At 43.5% G+C, this 24,106-nt stretch overlaps 1 protein-coding gene across 1 annotated transcript in view; it reads left to right on the top strand.

Annotated features, from left to right (window-relative positions):
* The window catches only part of uba6 (ubiquitin like modifier activating enzyme 6), a 34,701-nt gene extending 10,675 nt beyond the window's left edge, over positions 1-24,026 (top strand). The window contains exons 15-32 of the mRNA XM_084319117.1: positions 155-301; positions 4,358-4,438; positions 4,559-4,636; positions 5,433-5,614; positions 6,060-6,165; positions 11,129-11,218; positions 11,321-11,401; positions 12,071-12,199; positions 12,345-12,396; positions 12,503-12,566; positions 12,685-12,754; positions 12,855-12,926; positions 13,052-13,175; positions 13,854-14,047; positions 16,521-16,648; positions 17,020-17,107; positions 17,450-17,544; positions 21,605-24,026. Coding sequence (XP_084175243.1) covers positions 155-301; positions 4,358-4,438; positions 4,559-4,636; positions 5,433-5,614; positions 6,060-6,165; positions 11,129-11,218; positions 11,321-11,401; positions 12,071-12,199; positions 12,345-12,396; positions 12,503-12,566; positions 12,685-12,754; positions 12,855-12,926; positions 13,052-13,175; positions 13,854-14,047; positions 16,521-16,648; positions 17,020-17,107; positions 17,450-17,544; positions 21,605-21,752 — 1,929 coding nt within the window. The 3' untranslated portion in view covers positions 21,753-24,026. The remainder of the gene's footprint in view (positions 1-154; positions 302-4,357; positions 4,439-4,558; positions 4,637-5,432; positions 5,615-6,059; positions 6,166-11,128; positions 11,219-11,320; positions 11,402-12,070; positions 12,200-12,344; positions 12,397-12,502; positions 12,567-12,684; positions 12,755-12,854; positions 12,927-13,051; positions 13,176-13,853; positions 14,048-16,520; positions 16,649-17,019; positions 17,108-17,449; positions 17,545-21,604) is intronic.
* Positions 24,027-24,106: the final 80 nt, after the last annotated feature.

Raw genomic sequence — 24,106 nt, 5'->3', positions numbered from 1 at the left:
AAAGTTAACACGGCAGGAAATATATTCAATCAACTACTCAATGGTATCTGACTATTTTAAGATAGATGGTAAAAAAAAGAGTTAAATTGAATAGACTATTAGTTTAGCATGTGCTCCGCTCATGCCCCCCCTCCTCTCTGTCTCCCCCGTTTAGTTTTATCTGGATGCCACAGAGGTAGTGGGGCCTCTTCAGTGTCTTCCTGCCGAGGAGTTTGTCCCCCGGGGGGACCGGTACGACGCGCTGCGAGCCTGCATCGGGGACGCCATGTGTCTGGAGCTGCACAAGCTCAGGGTGTTCATGGTGAGTGCTGCGCCTGCGTCTCGTCAAACGCTGCTAGTTTAGTGGGATAGAAGTGCCTCTTAAACAATATGGATCCACTCAAATCCACTGTGACATGAACGCTCTGCCTTGAGAGTAACAGAAACTGAAGTGTGTTTGTGGTATGGTGTGTCCCATGGTTTAAGTAACAAACTAAAGTGTGTTTGTGGTATGGTGGTATGTCCCATGGTTTAAGTAACAAACTAAAGTGTGTTTGTGGTATGGTGGTATGTCCCAGGGTTTAATAAGTAACGGAAACTAAAGTGTGTTTGTGGTATGTCCCAGGGTTTACGTTAGTCGGTTATTTCCTCCGAGAGACAAAGAAATTAGTCAAGTCAAGAGTTTTATTTGTCACGGCATACAAGTATACAATGAAATGCGGGGGGTCTTGCCCGCAACGATTGTGCATAGTACAATAATAATAATTAATAAGAATCCAATAAAGCAATGAGCAATAAAGAAAGCCATTTGCTGAAACTTAAAAACATAATTTCAATTAAATAGCAAACACAAGGGTAAGTTCCAAATAAGTTATTTATTTAAGTACAGTGTATAAGGTTGCACAATAGTTTAACAGAAAAACACACAGACACAGTGGAAGAGAGGACGGAGCAATCGCGTATTACACAGTGATGCGTCTGTTTCTAAGCTGGCCCCAAGCTTTCACTGCAAAAGATGTTCTTTAAACACATGGTGGCGCAGTGTCAGTGGCATAGCCCCCTATACTATTGTTAAAAACCCTTTAAACCGGTCAGAGGATCTGGCAGTAAAGATAAACAAGTGTTGATGATGATGGCAAGGTTCAGTCACGCATGAGGGTCTCTACCTGCACCGCAACACCGTTCATCACATGGAAACGGCAGTGGAAGACATTCGTTATCGTGAAGTGAATTGACAAACTAAATGTAAAGACATCCCCGTTAGACATGTCCATCTGGAAATGGCGATGTACCCCCTGGGACGGCACAGTGGAGGCTCTAATGGCGATGTACCCCCTGGGACGGCACAGTGGAGGCTCTAATGGCGATGTACCCCCTGGGACGGCACAGTGGAGGCTCTAATGGCGATGGACACCCTGGGACAGCACAGTGGAGGCTCTAATGGCGATGTACGCCCTGGGACAGCACAGTGGAGGCTCTAATGGCGATGGACACCCTGGGATGGCACAGTGGAGGCTCTAATGGCGATGTACGCCCTGGGACAGCACAGTGGAGGCTCTAATGGCGATGTACCCCCTGGGACGGCACAGTGGAGGCTCTAATGGCGATGTACGCCCTGGGACAGCACAGTGGAGGCTCTAATGGCGATGTACGCCCTGGGACAGCACAGTGGAGGCTCTAATGGCGATGTACCCCCTGGGATGGCACAGTGGAGGCTCTAATGGCGATGTACGCCCTGGGACAGCACAGTGGAGGCTCTAATGGCGATGTACGCCCTGGGACAGCACAGTGGAGGCTCTAATGGCGATGTACGCCCTGGGACGGCACAGTAGAGGCTCTGTGTCAGCGTGGCTCTGCAACAGGGTAGAAGTAGAGCAGGCACCTTTTCCATCCTGACGGGTGTTCTGGATGCTCTGAGTAGGAGTATATCTTTTTGATGATGAATCTTGACTTGATGCTATCATTCTTCTATATGTAATGGTGCTAGCTTAAAGATGACTTCTCGGGTTAAAACAAATACATAGTAAATAGGCTTATCTGTTTTCAAAAGCACCCGTTAAAATGGCGGATAGAATTTCTAGGCAAAATTATCCCTCGCTAATACCAAAGTATCAAAGTCAATGGCCAGCCCTAATGTATATGTGGTTGGTAGAGGAACTAAAGTCTTTATATTTTGGCCCTTGTTGCGGTCATGTCTAAGTATGCTCTACATGAACACTTTGAGTGCCAACGACGAGATGTCTCATTAGTTCATGCCAACCGTTGAGTGCCAGAGAGACGAGATCTCGTTTTTGATCGTTTATTTTTTTATTTATTAGCGATTTTTCATATTTCATCTATCTAGCCTCACATTACCACTGGAACTCTCTCTGAGCTCCATTGGGAAAATACCACCCCCTATCGTCTCTCCGGATGGTACTGCACCCCATTGGATTGAATGAAACGCATGGAGAAAATAAAGTCCTGCTTCCTCATTTTACTTGTCAGACAAGTAACCAGAGACGATCAAAGTCATCGCAGAGCCCAAGAACAGCGGATAATGTGTGTTTCCAGTACTACCCAGCGTTGGATCAATAAACGCGATCGATATTTGGAATGGCGATCAGGAATTGGAATACCGTACTTTTCGGACTATAAGCCGCGGCTTTTCCCCCCATTTTTCTACCCTGCGGCTTATATAACGGTGCAGCTAATCTATGGATTTTTACAGCTAACTGGGCACGCTCCCTCAGCTCTGTGACCGTCAGATCAGACTCTTAAATCTGCTGCAGCGCACGTCAACAAACCATTACGGCAAGAGTAGTGTATGAGCAGCTCAGGGCTCCTCTTTCAACATGCTGCCTACCTACTGTACCCGGTGCTGCTAACGTTATGAGAGCTAACGTTGCTACCTACTGTACCCGGCGCTGCTAACTGGCTAACGTTATGAGAGCTAATGTTGCTACCTACTGTACCCGGCGCTGCTAACTGGCTAACGTTATGAGCGCTAACGTTGCTACCTACTGTACCCGGCGCTGCTAACTGGCTAACGTTATGAGAGCTAACAATGCTACCTACTGTACCCAGCGCTGCTAACTGGCTAACGTTATGAGAGCTAACGTTGCTACCTACTGTACCCGGAGCTGCAAACTGGCTATCGTTCCTGTTTAAACAAATGTTAATAAATGGGAGCTTCCTCTAACAGCCATCTCTTTCCCGACAATCCCCTCTGTGCACGAACCCTTACATTATGGTAATTAAACATTAAAACACCTGCGGCTTATAGTCCAGTGCGGCTTATATATGTACACAGCATTCAATTTAGCTGCTGCGGCTTATATTCAGGTGCGGCTTATAGTGCAAAAAGTACGGTAATCTTTTTCGAGAACATCTGATCTGAGGTAAGGAATCTATTTGACCAGTCTTGGTATAATCAGAGCTAATTTCACAGATATATCAATGTGGGCCCTATGTATGCGTGTGTGCTGATCAGGAAATGGATAATCGATTTTTCAGCCCGCTTCTATAGCATGCATAAGTACACATACCGTAATTCCTCTAATAGTAACCAGGTCTCAAATACAAGCCGGGTCTCTATTAATGGCCGGGTGCGCTCTTGAGCTAAGCAATTATAAGCCGGCCTCCTAATACAAGCCGGGTTACTAATATACTGAGCTGCATACTGAGCTAGTTACTTGATTTCACTTTGAAAACGTTGAAATGACCAGTGACCACCTGTAATTGCACTGTTTACTATTTCATACAGTACTTGGTTTCAATAAATGAACCCAGTACATTTTACTGGGTTCAAACTGACACAAAATGTTGATTTATTCATTATGATCCGTTTGAAATATTTTTTGAAATATAGGCCTCCCTCTTATACAGGCCTCCTCCTAATACAAGCCTGGTACCCGCTACAGTTGAAACAAATACAAGCCGGGGTTACTATTAGAGGAATTACGGTATACTATCGATAATCTAGCGTTTATTTGAAAACGATTCATAAATAGGCCGAAAAATGCCTTTTGTGTATTCCAGTAAAGGGCGATTATCACAATCTTCTGAAACGTTCAAGAAACGAGCGTTTTTCAAAATGGTATAAAATGGTAATGAACCGATTATTTAAAAAAATAAACAATGTTTACTGCAAACAAGTCATTGATAAGCGACGGCCATATTATACACATAGCCATAATTTAAGATATAGTTTATGCGTTCGCAAATATGAGAGCTCTATCATTGAAGTGGGTGTTGGCACGCAACGGGGTTCCGGGGCACCGGACCCTTTGCACGGAAAGTGTTAAAGATCACCATGATCACGTTAACCTTGTCTTAATTTAAGCTGAGCCAGTATATAAACATTACGTGGGGATTAATCCTGTTATATTTCTTCCAGGTGGGCTGTGGCGCTATCGGATGTGAGATGCTAAAGAACTTTGCCTTGCTTGGTGTGGGATTAGCCAGGAGTTCCGGAGAGGTGAGGGTCTCTCTCTCTCTTTCTCTTTGTCTGTCTGTCTCTCTTTTTCTCTGACTGTGATGTAGGCCTATTTGTATTTGTTTTAGCTGAAGCGTTGCCTGTGTGTCTGTCCATCTTCAGGTGTGCATCACAGATCCAGACCTTATAGAGAAGTCCAACCTCAACCGACAATTTCTCTTCAGACCACACCACATACAGGTTAGAAGTCCTCCTCCTCCTCTTCTCTCTCCTCCTCTTCTCACTCCTGCTCCTCGTCCTGCTCCTGCTCCTCTTCCTCCTCTTCTTCTCCTGCTCCTCTTCTCACTCCTGCTCCTCTTCCTCCTCCTGCTCCTCGTCCTCCTCTTCTTCTCCTGCTCCTCTTCTCACTCCTGCTCCTATTCCTCCTCCTGCTCCTCTTCCTCCTCCTGCTCCTCGTCCTCCTCCTGCTCCTCGTCCTCCTCTTCTTCTCCTGCTCCTCTTCCTCCTCCTTCTCCTCGTCCTCCTCCTGCTCCTCTTCTTCCTCTTCTCCCTCCTGCTCCTCTTCTCACTCCTGCTCCTATTCCTCCTCCTGCTCCTTTTCCTCCTCTTCTCCTTCCTGCTCCTCTTCTCCCTCCTGCTCCTCTTCTCACTCCTGCTCCTCTTCTCACTCCTGCTCCTATTCCTCCTCCTGCTCCTCTTCCTCCTCTTCTCCCTCCTGCTCCTCTTCTCCCTCCTGCTCCTCTTCTCCCTCCTGCTCCTATTCCTCCTCCAGCTCCTCTTCTCCCTTCTGTTCCTATTCCTGCTCCTCTTCTCCCTCATGCTCCTATTTCTCCTCCTGCTCCTCTTCCTCCTCTTCTCCCTCCTGTTCCTTTTCATCCTCTTCCTCCTCTCATTCTGTCAATCTGCCACACCACTCTTATCTAGTGGACACAACTCTGGAATTTTCTGCAAGTCGACTCTGACTGTATCCCTCCTCCTACCTCTTTCTCACCTCCTTTTCCATCACCTTCTACTGCTCTCTCACTCTCTCTCTCAGAAACCTAAGAGCACTATGGCGGCTGAGGCGACTCTGGAGATCAACCCAGAAATGCAGGTGGACGCCCACCTCAACAAGGTGTGTCCGGCTACTGAGGGTGTCTACAGTGACACCTTCTACGGCCGCCTGCACCTAGTGGTGACCGCGCTGGACAACGTGGAGGCCCGCAGATATGTGGACAGGTCAGTGGAGGAGATGTCCTGCAGGCACACCACTGTAACATGGCAGATATTGGACAATGTGGGGTTTGATCCTAAGCATAGAAGAGAGATGAGTTCTTACAGGTGCCTGCATTTTTAGTAAACTGCTTCAAACTGCTTTATTTTACTGCAGGCAATTGTTTTAATAATAGATTGTCGATCTGATAAAAATAAGGAAAAGACATTGGTAACAGCATTGAAACTCATTACAGACAAGTGCACTTTTTGAAACGGATGATACTTTCATACAATTTTACCAAGCACCCTGACCGTGCTTGAAAACGATGATGAAAAGGTTCCTTTTTGAAAAGCTGTTCATATGGAATGAGAGTGAGATCGTGTGGAGGTTGTTACATGTTTATTATATGCAGTTTCCGATTAGCCGCCGAAGTCTCTTTCATCCCGACTGTAATTGGTTAAATCGCAGTCGCTGTGTATCCAATCGCAAGCCTCTCCTGGACTCTGGCACCATGGGAACCAAAGGACACACGGAAATCATTGTGCCAAACATGACAGAGTCCTACAATAGCCATGTGAGTGTTTCTGAGTGCATTTGTGTTTGTCCCTTCAGTACCTGTTACAGGGATGATGGCGTGGTTGAAGCTAGGGGAGATTCAGATCTCGATACAAATTTTAATTCTGAGGTTTAGATTTTAAAGTAAAATTGTTTTCATACTACAGAACTCTTAATTATATATTATACATATTTACAATTTAGTAATTTAGCTGACACTTTTATCCAAAGCGGACTTACAGATTGTGAACAACATGTCACCAGGAGGGGTACATCTCTGGCAGCTAAGGGTCACTGGCATTGTTTGTCAAATAATATCGAGTGCGGTGCATAGTAGGGCTGTCCCCGAAGCCTGTTTTTTGGATTCGAACTTCGTCAGGGTTTTTCTAACGGATGTTTATCGAACGGAAGTAATTTTTCTTTTTATAACTTTCTTTTTATTGTTTTTCACAATAAGCAAACAATCACAAACAACAAGACATAACAAAAACACAATCCCGGGCTGCATTATTAGTGTCACTTTACAAAAATATACTTTTCACATGCTGAGTCCTCAATTCTCTTACTTTCCGTTGAACCTTCGTTTTTAATAATAATAATTAAAAAAAATCGAATTTTTTATTCCAAAAAAACTTCTTTTTATTTTTATCTTTTATAAATATCCTCAAACTAAATCCTCATTTGAATAAAGTCATTAATCTGATTAAATTTGTCTTATCTTTTTTATTAAATCAACTTTCTCATGTAAAATGGGTTATTAATGAATATAACTAATCAGTTTTAATACTATAATATTAGTGTAGCCTAATCTTTATCTGCAACTGTGAAGAAAAACCCCATTGGTTTAAACAGAATGAATAGACACATACAAAAAAATAGAGAAACTACCACCACCTAAATAATGCTTATTTTACGTTGTTTTATCCATGTTGAGAGTGAATAACAGCAGGGAGGTGCAATGTAGTGCTTGCTCAACATGAAAAAAGTCGGTGGACAGCGCCTGGTGCTGAAATAACAAACAAGCCACACCACATGTGTGGTGTGAGATTAAAACATCAGTTCAGTAAGTCATTCAAACTTTATCTTTACTTATATATGACTGACGGCACCACACATGTGAACAGTAACAATGCAATTAAACTGAAGTCAAAGGAGGCGGCATTGCCTTCATGATAAACAAGGAGTGGTGCGATTTAGGCAACACAAAGGAAATGTCTAACCACTGCTCCCCAGACCTGGAGTTTATCACGATAAAATGTCGACCCTTCTTCCTCCCAAGAGAGTTAACGTCCATCATCCTCATCGGAGTGTACATTCCACCACACGCGAACACTGAGGTCGCACTTTCAAAACTTCACGACGAGGTAAACAAACTCCAGGCAGCTAACGTTGACGCGGCCATTTTGGTCTTGGGGGATTTCAACAGCGCGCGTCTTAAAAAGGTGCTGCCGAATTTCTATCAGCATGTGACCTGTCCCACCAGAGGCGAGAACATATTAGACCATGTATACTCGCAATTTAAGAATGGGTACAAGTCACAGGCTCTTAGTCCATTCGGTAAAAGCGATCACGCCGCAATTTTTCTTTTGCCTAAGTACAAACAGTGTCTCAAGCGAACGCCGGTGGTCTCGCGAGAGGTTAAGCGTTGGACCGTGACGTCAGTAGAGTCACTCCAAGCAGTGCTGGGAAGCACAGAATGGAGTGTACTCCGTGATAACACAGCCAATATTAACGAATACACCGAAACGGTGATTGACTATGTCTGTACTCAGGTAGAAGTAATAATCCCCACCACCAAAATTAATATCTACCCAAATCAAAAGCCCTGGGTAGACAAATCCGTCCGTGAGGCTCTGAAAGTGCGCACATCAGCATACAACACCGGGCTGGTGACAGGCAACATGGAAGAACACAAGATGGCAAGATACAACGTCAGGAGAGCAGTAATAGAGGCAAAACGGCGTTACAGGGATAAAGTTGAACTTCAGTTTGAACAGGCTGACTCTAGAGGCATGTGGCAGGGCCTCAGAACAATGACAGACTACAAAGGAACCCCCCTCAAACTGAACAGTGACATCTCCTTAGCAAATGATCTCAACTCCTTCTATGCGAGGTTTGAGGCTGTGAATAACAACACCAGCCTACAAACCACGGCAATGGGGGGGGGGGGGGGTCTGCTGATGGAGACTCAGTGTTCAGGGTAACAGAGCATGAGGTGAGACGGATCTTTAAAAAAGTGGATATCAGGAAGGCAGCAGGACCGGACGGCATCCCCGGCCGCGTCCTAAAAGTCTGTGCCGACCAACTGGCCCCGGTATTCACTGACATCTTCAACCTGTCCTTGGAACAGGCCGTCATCCCCACCTGTCTGAAGAAGTCCACCATCATCCCTGTACCCAAAAAATCTACGCCCGCTTGCCTCAACGACTACCGCCCTGTAGCCCTCACCTCCATAGCCATGAAGTGCTTTGAGAAGCTAGTGAAGGGCTACATCTGTTCCTCCCTCCCCATCAACCTGGACCCTCTGCAATTTGCATATCGCCCCAACAGGTCCACGGAGGACGCCATAGCCCATGTGCTGCACACAGCAGCATCACATCTGGACAAGAGGAAGGGGAACTATGTGAGAATGCTGTTCATCGACTACAGCTCAGCATTCAATACCATAGTCCCCTCCAAACTCATAGCCAAGCTCAGGGACCTGGGCTTGAACTATGACCTGTGCCAGTGGGTCCTGGACTTCCTGACGGGCAGACCCCAGGTGGTAAGAGCCGGCAACTGCACCTCCTCATCCATCACGCTCAACATAGGGGCCCCCCAGGGCTGTGTTCTGAGCCCCCTCCTCTACTCCCTGTACACACATGACTGCGTAGCACAGCGGAACAACAACACCATCATCAAATTTGCTGATGACACAGTAGTGGTGGGCCTGATCTCTGCCAACGACGAAAGGGCCTACCTGGAAGAGGTAGAGAACCTGTCACAGTGGTGTCAGGAGAACTGCCTCTCCCTGAACGTCAGCAAAACAAAAGAGATGATTGTGGACTTCAGGAGGTCGGGGGTCAAGGACTACAGCCCCCTCAGCATCGACGGGGCACCAGTTGAGAGAGTGAACAGTTTCAAGTACCTCGGAGCCCACATATCCGAGGACTTGACATGGACCACACACATTGACAGTGTTGTGAAGAAGGCACGACAACGCCTCTACTTCCTCAGGCGCCTAAGGAAGTTCCAAGTCAGTCAGAAGATCCTTAGGAACTTCTACTCATGTACAATAGAGAGCATCCTGACCGGCAACATCACCTCCTGGTTTGGGAATAGCACTGCACAAGACCGTAGCAGACTACAAAGAGTGACACGTTCAGCCGAACGCACAATTAGAGGGGGGCTTCCCACCCTCCAGAACATTTACAACAAGCGGTGCAAGGGGAAGGCTAAGAGAATTATTAAGGACTCGAGCCACCCGAACAACTGCCTCTTTGAACTGCTGCCGTCAGGCAAGCGATACCGGAGTCTTATGGCGAGCACAGAAAGACTCAGAAGGAGCTTCTATCCCCAGGCCATCAGGCTGCTAAACGAACAATAATCGCTAAACGAACAATAATCACTATGCAACAACCATCAAATGCACACAGCACACACACCCACACGCACACACACACTCACTCAAACAAACAACACACTGCAGCACCCACTCTCCACACTTTAGATCACACAAACACACTTACACTTTATATTTATTGATAAAGGATTTGCACTACAACTCGTACACCTACTGTGAATTGTACCTAAACTGCACCTCGTCCATTTATGCCTTGCACTATATAGTATTGTATATTAGTACACTGCACAGTATTGTATATTGTATGGTAACTACGTCTACGAACATTGTACATATGTCTAAACTGAACACTGTGACCTCTTTTTTTTTCTTCTAATTTTTACTATGTTTTTATTTCATACTTATCTTGTCATGCACAGTCTCTGGAGCGCAACAGTAAGAAGCATTTTGTACAAAAGTATTCTGTACTTCTGTATGACAACTATTAAAGAAACTTGAAACTTGAAACTTGAGCAAAAAAAGCTGAATCTGCTTCAAGAAGATTCGCTACATTAGGTATATAAGGAATTACAACGAGACATTTATTAACTAAATAAAAAATACTATTAGGCTTTTAACAAGCCGGGCGCAACACTAGACATGTTTTGTAAAACATTAAATATCTTTGGATTTGTTTGTGATAAAGACTTGCTTTATTGTATCGGAATCGATTGTCATCTAAAAATGTAGTGCATCTCTCAGAGAATGCGCGGATGTAAAGCATAGAATCTTAAAATATCTAGATTGGTTGTTTTCTCTGGACTGCATCTAATCCGCTGTATCTATCCATTTATCATATATCTATGTCTGTCACTATAGCCAATGGAAATGCTAGAAATGGTCACATGGACTGGGAGAACCAATGGAAAATTCCTATTGTTTCTCAATAGTCCAGTGCGCTCCACAGAAAGGGCCGTCAGATAGACACATTGGTTGTGCGTAGTGTAAAAGGTATAATGTTCAGTGCAAATGTGTATGTCGGTTACAGTTTATTAGGCCACCTATGCAGCTCGTTTATTTTGTCCATTATCTGCCTCTGCCACAAATGTATGTCTTAGTTATAAGGTGGTCTGTCACAGAGTTAAAATGTTTTCACTATCAACATATAAAATTAGCCATTGTTTTTTTCCGGCCCCCCATACAATGGTTTGGAAGAAATTTGGCCCTCGGCCAAACTTAATTGCCTACCCCTGTGATAGACTTTAGGGCTCCCTAGACCGGCAAGTAGGGGGCAAATGCGCGCAACGACCAGGAAGGGGAGGGGGGGAATTGGCATAACGACTAAATCGGGATTGGAGGAAAATACAAGAAAAATAGGAGGAGAAAAAGTGGATACAAAAAAAATTCAAACACTTTAAACGTGGTGTCCCCGTTTCTCCAGAGGGACCCCCCCGAGGAGGAGATCCCCTTCTGCACTCTCAAGTCCTTCCCTGCCGTGATAGAGCACACCATCCAGTGGGCCAGAGACAAGGTCTGTTCACCTGCACTCTCTAAACATTATATCTCTTTCTGTTCCTCCTTGATTCGCCATTAATAACGCAGCGTGTTATTGTGGTTCCTCTTGTTTGTGTAGTTTGAGAGCGCGTTCGTTCACAAGCCTTCCATCTACAACCTGTTCTGGCAGACGCACCTCTCGGTTGACATTGTGCTACAGGTAATGATTACCACTGTTGATTGATTGATTGAAAATTGTATTAACAGATTGCAGAATGGGTACAGTACAGCTCAATACACACACTTGTTAAGGGGATGCAGACCAGAGAAATACTTTAGTCTTGTTTACATCAGGGTCCCCCATTTTCAATTCATCGTAACATTTATGACATACAGATAGACAGTACTGCTACATCTAGACATTATGACATACCAGATCTACAAATACAGTACTGTTTGTGATACAAAAAGGGTCTAAAAAAGAGAGTATATACATTTGAGGGGGAAGAAACTGTACATTGGAGGGGGTTGGGTAGGTGGGGGGGGGGGAAACTGTACATTGGAGGTGGGTGGGGTGGGGGGTAACTGTACATTGGAGGCGGTTGGGTTAGGACATTTACGGGGGCCAGTTTCGAATTGCAGTCTCCCGTAGGTGCTCTTTGAGAGTGGTTTTGAAAGTGGGTAGTGATTCACATTCCTTTACAGCTGTGGGTAGGGCATTCCACATTGATGTGGCATAATTGCGAAACGTGTTTAGTCCCTTGTTTGTTACCACAACACCGATGTCAATACATATAAACTGGGCATAAACTATGCCACCTAACAAATCTTGTGCTTTATAAGACACAATAGTTTGTCTGTCTGTCTGTCTGTGTGTGTGTGTGTGTAGAGAATGCATCAGGGGCAGAGTCTGGAAGGGGTGTTCCAGGTCATTAAGCTGCTCAGTAGGCGGCCCAGCCAATGGGTACACTGCATTACTCTGGCCCGCCTCAAATTCGACAAGTACTTCAAAAGAAAGGTAACGTCAGAAAGAGTCTCCCCCCCCCCCCCCCCCCTCTGACCGTTTTCACCCATTAAGAAAGGTTTATGTGTGTGTTATGTCATACCCCGATATGCAGCCTTTAAATCGGAGCCGTGTTTTTATTGGTGTGCTCCCGATGTAGGCCCTACAGCTCTTGCACTCCTTCCCTCTGGACACACGGTTAAAAGATGGAAGTAAGTGTCTCTCACACACACTGACACAAAGGCTGAACGATCGTAATGACTAGGCTTTGTCTCGATTTTAGACACAAGCATTACATCTTTTCCTCTCCGTCCTCAGGTTTGTTTTGGCAGTCGCCGAAAAGACCCCCCTGTCCTCTTGAATTTGACTTGAAAGACACTTTGTGAGTGACATGTCGTCATCCATCATACTCTCATCATCCCTTGTTTTTAGCCTCTTCATCTTTCTCTCTCTCTTTCCCTGAAACTCGTCTGACTTTGGCATCTCCCCCTCCCCACCAGGCACTTCGGTTTTGTCACCAGCCTGGCCCGGCTCTCCGCTGACATATACAATATCCCCTACTCGGAAAAGGTATCAACGCACGCACGCACACACGCACGCACACACACACCACACACAGACTCCCTCTCTCTCTCCTACCAAGATAAACATAATCATTTCCCTCTCCTAGGATCTATCAGAAGAAGCAGTGAGCAGGATTCTATGCGATGTAAAGGTTCCAGAATACAGACCTGCTGAGAAAGTAAGCCTGTTCATTGGTCCATTAACCGACCGGTGCTTTTCACTCTGTGTACGCGAGTAAAGATGACGATACATGCGATCGGTTGTGAGCTAAACGTTTTTGGTGTCCGTGTCTGTCCCCTCTAGCACATAGAGACAGATGAGACGGCAAAGAGGCCTGATCACATGAAGATGTCAGTGAGCAGTGAGGAGGAGAGGGAGACCATTGCACAGCTGGAGGAGGCTATCGCTGCAAACAATGTTACACCAGGTACACTACACACGGACATCCCTATTCTAGGGATGCGTCATAATAAACAGAAAATGTATCACAGGGATTTTGTAATGACTTTGGTTATTCATTTTTTTATATGCAGGTTATTGCCTCCAATAATATCCCGAACCATGTTGACTGAAAAGCAATTTAAAATGTCAGCCACTTGGAGGGAGTATTGTGTCAAACCTCCACCTCCACTTGAGCTTGAAGTGCTGTTCCTATCTGGCCTCTGGCCTGCATGCCCTGTTGTTATTCTTTCTTGGCGCAATAGAGGGTCTGGTGTGGAATAGTTGGACCAGAGTTGTCCTACTCTGGCACCATGTTCCACAAGGCTCTTGTTAAAAAGAAAAGTGAGACGACAGACCTAGCTAATCAAAATTAGCCTAACATTAGCATGACGAGCTCAAGTTCCGTGGAAGAGTGCGTGATGCCGCAATGATAACTATTTTCTTTTATACTCGTCATCTAGTCTTTGTGCAATGTGGCATTGACTGTTTGGTTATTCTTTCATACCGCTCAACAACTCACTGACCACATCCCTCCATAACCTATTCATAGACCACCTTGCTCACACTAGTGTACAACTTGTAGGTGCATGTAGGCTTTTATATATATATATATATATATAATACATTTAAAAAAAGCCTCCCTAACCGGTGTGTGTCTCGACAGAGAGGTTACAGATGACCCCACTGCTGTTTGAGAAGGATGACGACCGTAACGGCCACATGGATTTCATAGCGTCGGCCTCGGCGCTCAGAGCCAGGATGTACGTTATCGAGGCCGCTGACCGCCTCAAGACCAAACGCATCGCTGGCAAAATCATCCCCGCTATCGCCACGGCAACGGCCGCTGTGGCTGGACTGGTGAGAACAGACCGAAACAAACTTGCCCTCACTTGCCGCGAATGTCCTGCAACGAGTATCTACAAAAACAATTTTTTTTATAAATTGAGTAAAGTTGGTTAATTTACCAATACATTTTACATGAGACATTTTCTACATGCACAGGACAACGTAAGTGATTCATTAGACCAAAGGGCAGGACATTACATAATAGGGCTGGGTGATCATTTATCATATTCAAACATTCTGATCTGTTGCCATAGTGATTTAGACAATCGCACGTTGGGGAACGGAAAGGTCTGGCTTAAGTCAAGTTATCCTGAAAATTATCCGGCTAACTCAGTTAGCCAGGTACGAGGAACAGGGCGCAGGAGAAGGAGAAAGGCTCTATTATTTACACCAGGGGTGGGCAATTATTTTTCCCAGGGGGCCGAATGAGCAACTGAAAATATGTTGGGGGGCCGGGCCAAAATTCCAAACTCAATTATGCATAATATACATTTTATTTCTATATAAAAAGCAGTAAATGGCATTGTTTTGATCCCTGGTAAGAGTGTATGTTATTATTTGGCAATTAAAAGGTGAGGTTAGCTTTCAAAAATATCATTTATTCAAATAGAATTTATTTCCAAAATGATAAACAAAATGTGAAACATTAATAACACTTTGGTTGCCTAAGGTTAGATTAATGATATACCATAGATTGCCAGCGCTATTTGTCTATGGAGAAAGTCCCCTTCTTTGCAGGGCTATAACTTTTTAAATTCTATTGCTACATTGCCATTATTAGGGCCCATTCAAAGTCCTATATGTATTGTTCATTGTGTAGCAACGTTAAACTTTTTCATTCACATATTCATAGTAAAGTATGGTCTAATGTATAAGTATGTTTTCATCTCTTTCTGCAGCTTTCTCCAGAACGTGATATATAGCCCCAAATGCATTATATTGATGATGAAATACAGTTTGATGGCAATCAGCGCGATATAAAAAATTCCAACTAGACGTACTTCTAGAAGTTACTACACGTCATCTGATGTTGACCGGATGGGCGAGGGGGCGTTTATAATTCCGTGGGCAGCGTTATACCAATCATCTAATGTGGGTCAAATGTTGATAATATCAGTTATTATCGAAGACGGTAACGTTACACGCTGAAACTCACCCCAGTCTCCGCGCGCCGTTGGGCGATCATCGTCGAGTAGAAATTTTATCATTATGGGATATATTATTACCCGGTCCATCTCCAGCTTGTATAATGGTATATACGTCCAAATCATGTTGTTTATCGAGTTATTGGCAATCGATCGCTATGTAGTGTGACGAGCTAGAGTCACGGGACATGTACCGAGTGGCCGGAAGCAATACGGACGTCTAGCAAAACCTCTACTGCGCTTCCTGTTAAGCGGTTGCGCCGATCGGCCACCAGATGGCGCTCCTGAACCGCCAGAGAGCTCAGTGGGTCCTGCTGGTGGATCTCAGGCCAGCGGAGGGACATTATGAATCCGATCGCAGATTTTTGAAATATTGATATAAGGACGCTGTACAGCGTCCCCCGGCAACTTTAGCATGGCCAGCAAAGACGTGAGAAGACGTGTCCCGGCACCCAAAGTGTTAACAAAGGGCATTTTGAGTTTCATATACTATTGAAACAAGGATTTTCTTAGCTTTCTAAAGAACTGTGTAAAGAAAAGTGTCCCAGTTTTGTAGCCTTTTTTACTTTACATGCCTATATTAAACATTTAATGTTTTCAGAACTGCAAAAAAAAAGAAAAAAAATATCAAGTGTCCCATTTCACTTGTTATATTTCCACATTTTAGTGTTCTTCAGTTTTTTTTTCATTCAGTGTGAGAAATCCAGTCTCTGTTGAGCTTTAACAAGTCCATCAAAGTCAGGTTGCATGTCTGAGGTGGAGATGCGAAGCACAGCTGCCAGATGTTCATCAGTGAGAGAGGATCTGTACCTGGACTTGGTAAATAGTCATGACTGAGTGTCTGTTCACATATGTAGGTGGATCCAAAGAGAACCAACATATTCTGAGCATGTCTCCTAAGCGTATATTGTGCGTGTGAACGTTGACATGAAAAGAAAAAAGTAAAAAAATTAAATAAAAAAAAAAGATTAAAAAAGATTTTTTTTTATTTATTTTTTATTATCATGTAATCTTTCGCAGGCCGGTCAGAATCATCCCGCGGGCCCGCGGGCCGTACAATGCCCAGGTCTGATTTACACAATAGAAAACGTATTGTAAAGGAAGCCTAGAAAGCCACCAGGAGAGAGAGAAATGCTCTATTATTTACACAATAGAAAACATATTGTAATGTAAAGGAAGCCTAGAAAGCCACCAGGAGAAGGAGAAATGCTCTATTATTTACACAATAGAAAACATATTGTAAAGGAAGCCTAGAAAGGCACCAGGTTTCATTATTCTGCACAGAGGAGCCGTGTTGCCGCCTCAACCTGGACTCTATTCAGTAGTTGATTTCTGCTCAGGTGGCTCTGGAGCTGATCAAGGTGGCAGGAGGTTACGGGTTTGAGTCCTTCAAGAACTGCTTCTTTAACCTGGCCATCCCTGTGATGGTGCTCACTGAGATGGCCCCTGTCAAGAAGACACACATCAGGTAGCAGACCACACACACAGACAAATACCTGCACTCACACACTCTCTGCTCTCTTTAAATCAGGGGTTGCCCAACCCATACCTTTTTGATATGGAGGGCCAATGGTCAAGATTTTACATTGACCAGCCATGTTCACACGGTGGCCATTTTGCTCTTATATCATGCTCAGGTTGGGATTCCCAACCTGCGCATATCATAAGAGCAGAATGGTTGCTGTGTGACTAAGATCAATGGAAGATGGACCATGGGCTAAATAATGTTCAATTATACATACACACTTCATATATTGCAAAGTCCAACTTTGTTAAAAAGTTGGACCTATAACAGTAGTTCTGAACAGTGTCTCTCTCACTCACATGGTCTCTCTTCAGGAACAACATCTACTTTTCCATCTGGGACCGATGGACCGTCTATGGCCACGAGGACTTCACTCTCTCCGATTTCATGAATGCAGTGAGGGTGAGGAATACTGTCTTCTGTATTAGATCCACAGAATGATCCACAAATGGCTTCATTTGTTTTCATCGTATTTCACGTACCTATATAACTTATAATTTTTGAGACATGGATTGTGGGAAAAGGGCTCGTGAACCCAACACTAGGAATGTGTTCCTAATGTTTTGTACACAGGGTGAATGTAAGCCATAGAGTGGAGGTATTTGAGACCGCCTGGACAATAATATGGGATATTCAGTACAGCAGTTTACAGATTTGTCACCATTTGATTTGACCATTGAATATGGTCAATTGCCCCCTCGTTAATGTTACTGGACGTGTTCTTGACCATGTTCTATGTTGCAGGAGAAGTATGGGCTCGAGCCCATCATGGTGGTTCACGGTGTGAAGATGCTCTATGTGCCAGTGATGCCTGGACACAGCAAGAGACTCAAGCTCACGTAAGCAGTCAACCCACCGTGGTTATTTATATCATTCTGCAGTCAACCCACCGTGGTTATTTATACCATTCTGCAGTCAACCCACGTGATTATTTATATCATTCTGCAGTCAACCCACCGTGATTATTTATACCATTCTGCAGTCAACCCACCGTGATTATTTTATATCATTCTGCAGTTAACTCTCTGTGATTATTTATACCATTCTGCAGTCAACCCACAGTGATTATTTATATCATTCTGCAGTCAACCCACGTGATTATTTATATCATTCTGCAGTCAACCCACCGTGATTATTTATATCATTCTGCAGTCAACCCACGTGATTATTTATACCATTCTGCAGTCAACCCACTGTGGTTATTTATATCATTCTGCAGTTAACCCACCGTGATTATTTATATCATTCTGCAGTCAACCCACCGTGATTATTTTATATCATTCTGCAGTTAACTCTCCGTGATTATTTATATCATTCTGCAGTCAACCCACAGTGATTATTTATATCATTCTGCAGTCAACCCACAGTGATTATTTATATCATTCTGCAGTCAACCCACGTGATTATTTATATCATTCTGCAGTCAACCCACCGGGATTATTTATATCATTCTGCCGTTAACCCACTGTGATTATTTATATCATTCTGCCGTTAACCCACTGATTATTTATAGCATTCTGCAGTTAACCCACTGTGATTATTTATAGCATTCTGCAGTTAACCCACTGTGATTATTTATAGCATTCTGCAGTCAACCCACGTGATTATTTATAGCATTCTGCAGTCAACCCACGTGATTATTTATACCATTCTGCAGTTAACCCACCGTGATTATTTATACCATTCTGCAGTCAACCCACCGTGATTATTTATACCTTCTGCAGTCAACCCACGTGATTATTTATATCATTCTGCAGTCAACCCACCGTGATTATTTATATCATTCTGCAGTCAACCCACCGTGATTATTTATATCATTCTGCAGTCAACCCACCGTGATTATTTATACCATTCTGCAGTCAACCCACGTGATTATTTATATCATTCTGCAGTCAACCCACCGTGATTATTTTATATCATTCTGCAGTTAACTCTCCGTGATTATTTATATCATTCTGCAGTCAACCCACAGTGATTATTTATATCATTCTGCAGTCTACCCACGTGATTATTTATACCATTCTGCAGTCAACCCACCGTGATTATTTATATCATTCTGCAGTCAACCCACAGTGATTATTTATATCATTCTGCAGTCAACCCACATGATTATTTATATCATTCTGCAGTCAACCCACCGGGATTATTTATATCATTCTGCCGTTGACCCACCGTGATTATTTATATCATTCTGCCGTTAACCCACTGATTATTTATAGCATTCTGCAGTTAACCCACTGTGATTATTTATAGCATTCTGCAGTCAACCCACCGTGATTATTTTTTTTGGGTCCACTTTTTCTCCCATTTTCTATATTTTCTCCCATCCCAATTTCGTATCATCCAATTCAACCCTCCCCTGTCACCGACGCTGTTTCTTGCCTCCCACAAGCCGGCTGCAATGTGGACTAAGTCATACATAGCACAAGTCCCCTCCGGTACTTGAGGTAACAGCAGTCGCATCTTTTCACCTGCGCAGCTCGATCTCTCAGTGGCGAGGAGTAACGCGTGGGAGGCTCACGCTGCCCCCGACACTTCCTGATTCTACTGTGCAGGCACACCAACCGACCTGTAGGAGTCGCTGTCCACAACGCCCGATCCCCACCCATCAGTTTCCCACCCCCTAATACGGCCAATGTGTATTAGTATGGACGACCAGCTAAACTGAAAACAATGTGGAGAGCTGGGCTCGAACAGGCGAGCCCAGCGTCTCCGCATTCGTGGCGAGCGCCTTGCCCACTATGCCACGTAGCCGCCCGTCCCACCGTGATTATTTATACCATTCTGCAGTCAACCCACCGTGATTATTTATACCATTCTGCAGTCAACCCACCGTGATTATTTATATCATTCTGCAGTCAACCCACGTGATTATTTATATCATTCTGCAGTCAACCAACCGTGATTATTTATATCATTCTGCAGTCAACCCACGTGATTATTTATATCATTCTGCAGTCAACCCACAGTGATTATTTATATCATTCTGCAGTCAACCCACGTGATTATTTATATCATTCTGCAGTCAACCCACCGTGATTATTTATAGCATTCTGCAGTCAACCCACCGTGATTATTTATATCATTCTGCAGTCAACCCACCGGGATTATTTATATCATTCTGCCGTTAACCCACTGATTATTTATATCATTCTGCCGTTAACCCACTGATTATTTATAGCATTCTGCAGTTAACCCACTGTGATTATTTATAGCATTCTGCAGTTAACCCACTGTGATTATTTATAGCATTCTGCAGTCAACCCACGTGATTATTTATATCATTCTGCAGTTAACCCACCGTGATTATTTATATCATTCTGCAGTCAACCCACCGTGATTATTTATATCATTCTGCAGTCAACCCACCGTGATTATTTATACCATTCTGCAGTCAACCCACGTGATTATTTATAGTGCAGTTAACCCACGTGATTATTTATACCATTCTGCAGTCAACCCACCAAGCTTTCTATCGTGGAAACATCTGGGCGTCCCGCAACTTTTACTCATTCACATGTAGCCCCGAAAATGCTTAGAAAAGGAAAACCGAAAGCGTGGAATAAACTCGCCGAAACGGAAAAGTGTCCCACGGGCGCGCCGTGATTCCGATCCGCGTGAAAATATTCACGGCCATAGAGGAGACCGTGGGACACCTTTTTGCAACCGAATATGTGTCTCGAATTTGCTCCCACGCGGCGCGCAAAATCGTGCAAGGAAAAATCGGACCAAAAATGAACCAATGCAGTATTAATGACCCTGATGTAAACAAGACAAACGTCTTTCTCTGGTTTACACCATACTGTAGTGTACATGGTGACTGCTTGACTTAAAAAAAAGAAAATTAATAAAAATATTTAATATTTTTTTTAATTTCTTTTTGGCTTCCCCTGTTATTTTACTCACGCGACGCCACTGACCATTCTGCAGTTAACCCACCGTGATTATTTATAGCATTCTGCAGTTAACCCACTGTGATTATTTATAGCATTCTGCAGTTAACCCACTGTGATTATTTATATTAGAGCTGGGCCGTTAACGGCGTTAACGTGTTAACGCTATACTAGTATCGCACGATAATATAATTAACGCATTTTTTTTTTTTTTTTTACATTTTTTTTTACCTTTATTTACCCAGGGTAGGTTCGCTGAGCACAGATGCTCTTTTTCAGGAACGCCCTGCTTCACATTCACACAGTTCCATTCACACCTGGGAGCTGCCCAGTACAACCACAGTTGACACCATTGGCCACTGAGCAACTCTGATTCAAGCCATGTCACATAGTTCAAGTTTGAAATTATTATTTCTGTTTTGCTCCTGAGTGTGCTAGATACTGTACTGTACTGGTAATATTATTTATTTGTGTTAACTTCTGAATAAAACAACTTATTAAACACAAGTACATCTTATTGAACATTATTTTGATATTTCATTACCAATTATCATAGCAAAACAGCTTTTTCAAACAGTCTGTAATGCATTTTGGAAACGGGAGATGGGCTCATGGTGTAATGGGCCACCTGGCCTGAGAAACATAAGGAGGAAAGAAAAAGTAAGGACTTACTTCTGGTCATTATTTGGGTAGAACACACATATTTTGAATGCCTTCGGCAGTTTTTTATTTTTTTGAGCCATTTTAATCTAGATTAATCTAGATTAAATCCAGGATTGCAGATAGATTAATCTAGATAAAAAAAAACGATCTATGCCCACCTCTAATTTATATCATTCTGCAGTTAATTCTCCGGGATTATTTATAGCATTTGTGTTCAGAATGAGCCGTGTTAATTCCTGGCCCAAGTTTCTTAGATCATTCTCCTGTCTGATTTTAATTTCATTCAAGCCCCCCCCCCAATCCATTACCTCTTGACTGCTACTCTCTCTCTCTCTCTCTTTAGGATGCAAAAGTTGATCAAGCCATCGGCGGAACGCCGCTATGTGGACCTGACGGTGTCCTTCGCCCCGGAGGCAGATGGAGACGAGGACCTCCCAGGCCCCCCCGTTAGGTACTACTTCAGCCAGGACGCAGATGGAGAGGAGCCCTGACACCTTCCTAAACGCCAACCCCTCATCCCCCTACTTACAACCCCCCATTTAACCTGTTGTACCCCTATACCCTGGCCCTGGGCCTAGAGCGTCTCCTCCTGATGTGATCTGACCAGTGGAAACCTCTGTCCCCCTCCCCCTGCCGTGACTTCCTGGAGCAATGATGCTGACCCATCCTGGTCACATAAGACATTGCCTCAGCCCCTCAGCCCTGTGGACCACCTGGCAACTTGAGTAGCACTTAACTGTGTACATAGTCTCTCTCGTGTTTCCCTTTTCTACTCTGGTTTAATGCACAGCTCCGCCTGTGGAAATGCCTTAATTAATTCATAACCTTGTGTTTGTGGCGGATGAGTCTGACAAAAAAAAAATATGTTTACAAACACATGCATACCCCCCCCCTCTCTCTCCTAAATCAGAGCCCATGTTTTATTTTTTTGTGAGAGCTTAGATGCGACTAATGGGTGGAGTTGGAGAAAGAGATGAAGTTGACAATAGACAGATTCCTAAATGCTCTCATCAGCTTTGAATCAGATTGACAGCCTACCAGTACCTGCTTAGCTGTAGGACCTATTAGAAACGGGTCAAACCAACCTTTGTTGCACGCGATAAGAGTTGCAACTGGGGTCAGCGGACCGTGGCAGAACCACCAAAGATAGTGATTTATCAACATGTCGCACATGATCCAGCTCATTATGACAACTTCCACTGCCTCATGAGTCCATGTCTCAGCATCACTTAAACACTGATTACCAGATAGAAACAAATCAGTTGACAGCATTGGGAAAACAACAGGAGCACATCAATAGACTGACTGGTTGCCACGTAGGTTTAATGGCTGTCCTTAAAACTGTGAAAATGCCTTCGCATTTTGGACACAGACGTGAAACATCTGTAGTAGCAACCTCGCTCATACTCCAGGCGGTAGTTCGAAACATTTTTCTTTTTTAAACGTATTCACTATTTGTTGACCTTGTTTATGAATGTGTGTCCATGACATGTATTTATTTGTCTGTGGGTCATTTTTGTCACCATGTTTTTATATGTCAAACTGAGCCTGATGTTGATGAGCTCATGGCTAGATTAGGGATTCACCAATGCTTTTTCTTTTGTACCGACCAATTCTGAGTATTAAACATTAGGTATCGTCCGATACCGAGTACTGATCCAATCCATTACTTTAACTGCACATGAATATAGTCTTAGATCTTGAGGTTAGTCACTGGACAAAGATGATTGAGATATAATCCACCCTTTCTCTGTGAGGAGATATCCGTCCTTATGTGGGTGGGGTGGGGGGGACGCGACGCAAATCAAGTATCTCTCTCATTGACTTCTGATTTATAAGAGGCACTTGGTATTGGATTTGACTGATTCTCTATTACTGGTACCTCAAAATGGCCTGGTATCTGTCCGGTATTGGATAAAGGTATTGGTGTATCCCTACCAAGATGTCTTTGGGAAACACATGGTCATAAAAAGGACTGGAGAGCTGAGAGCAGGTAGCTATGTGAGGTTATTGCCATCCACATCAATTCAAGATACAGCTTCAGGCTGAAAGGGTCACATCTTTTAAAATGGAGCTTGTTGCTTATAAATCAGGCAATTGTGTAACTGAAGTCAAATAAATAAATAAAAAATCTTCCTGTATGACAATTAATCCCCCCCCCCCCCCACAAATCCAGAGCTGGCCACCTTTCTTTTGCACAGAGAAATGTCTGAAATATCACGCTGACTGTAGTTCTTGCGCAATGAATGATGTCATAAATGTAAAAAAACACAAAAGCTGTGTAATTATGAGTGTGATGAAGAACATTCTTGTTGTAACAGACAACCAATGGTCCAATAAAAAATGTGAGTTTTCAGGATGTCCTCAAGACCAAAGCCGCTGTCCTTCTCTTTATTTAAACATCAGAATGTGTCCAGAACAGAACGGTGAACATTAAAGGTGCTATATATAACGTTTTGAAGTAGAGTAATCGTTTAAGAAATAAATAAAAATTAAATACATCCATCTTTTAGAAAGATGCAGAATAAAAGTATTGCCCTGTATGTATCATTAAAAAATTAAGTTGCAGGTCCAAAATGAAAGGTCTACTGTTGTTTACATGTAACGTGGAATGCATCTGATTAGATAATGACATGCTGGTGCTAGTGCAATATCTAGTGGTTGAATGTTATCTATAGCACCTATATTATCCCAAATACCGATACTTTTCCCCCAACATGTAGGCATTCCTGGGTTTCCACTGATGTGTTCATGACTCCTTTGTAGAAATTAATGTATAACAATATCTTAATAAACGTTATACCCCACAGGCGTCCAGGCTAACATTACATTTGTTACATTCAAG

This window comes from Notolepis coatsorum (genome assembly GCF_963971535.1).
Source record: "Notolepis coatsorum genome assembly, chromosome: 7".
Classification (NCBI taxonomy): domain Eukaryota; kingdom Metazoa; phylum Chordata; class Actinopteri; order Aulopiformes; family Paralepididae; genus Notolepis; species Notolepis coatsorum.
Note: the sequence above shows the minus strand (reverse complement) of the source record. Positions and strands in the feature narration are given on the sequence as shown.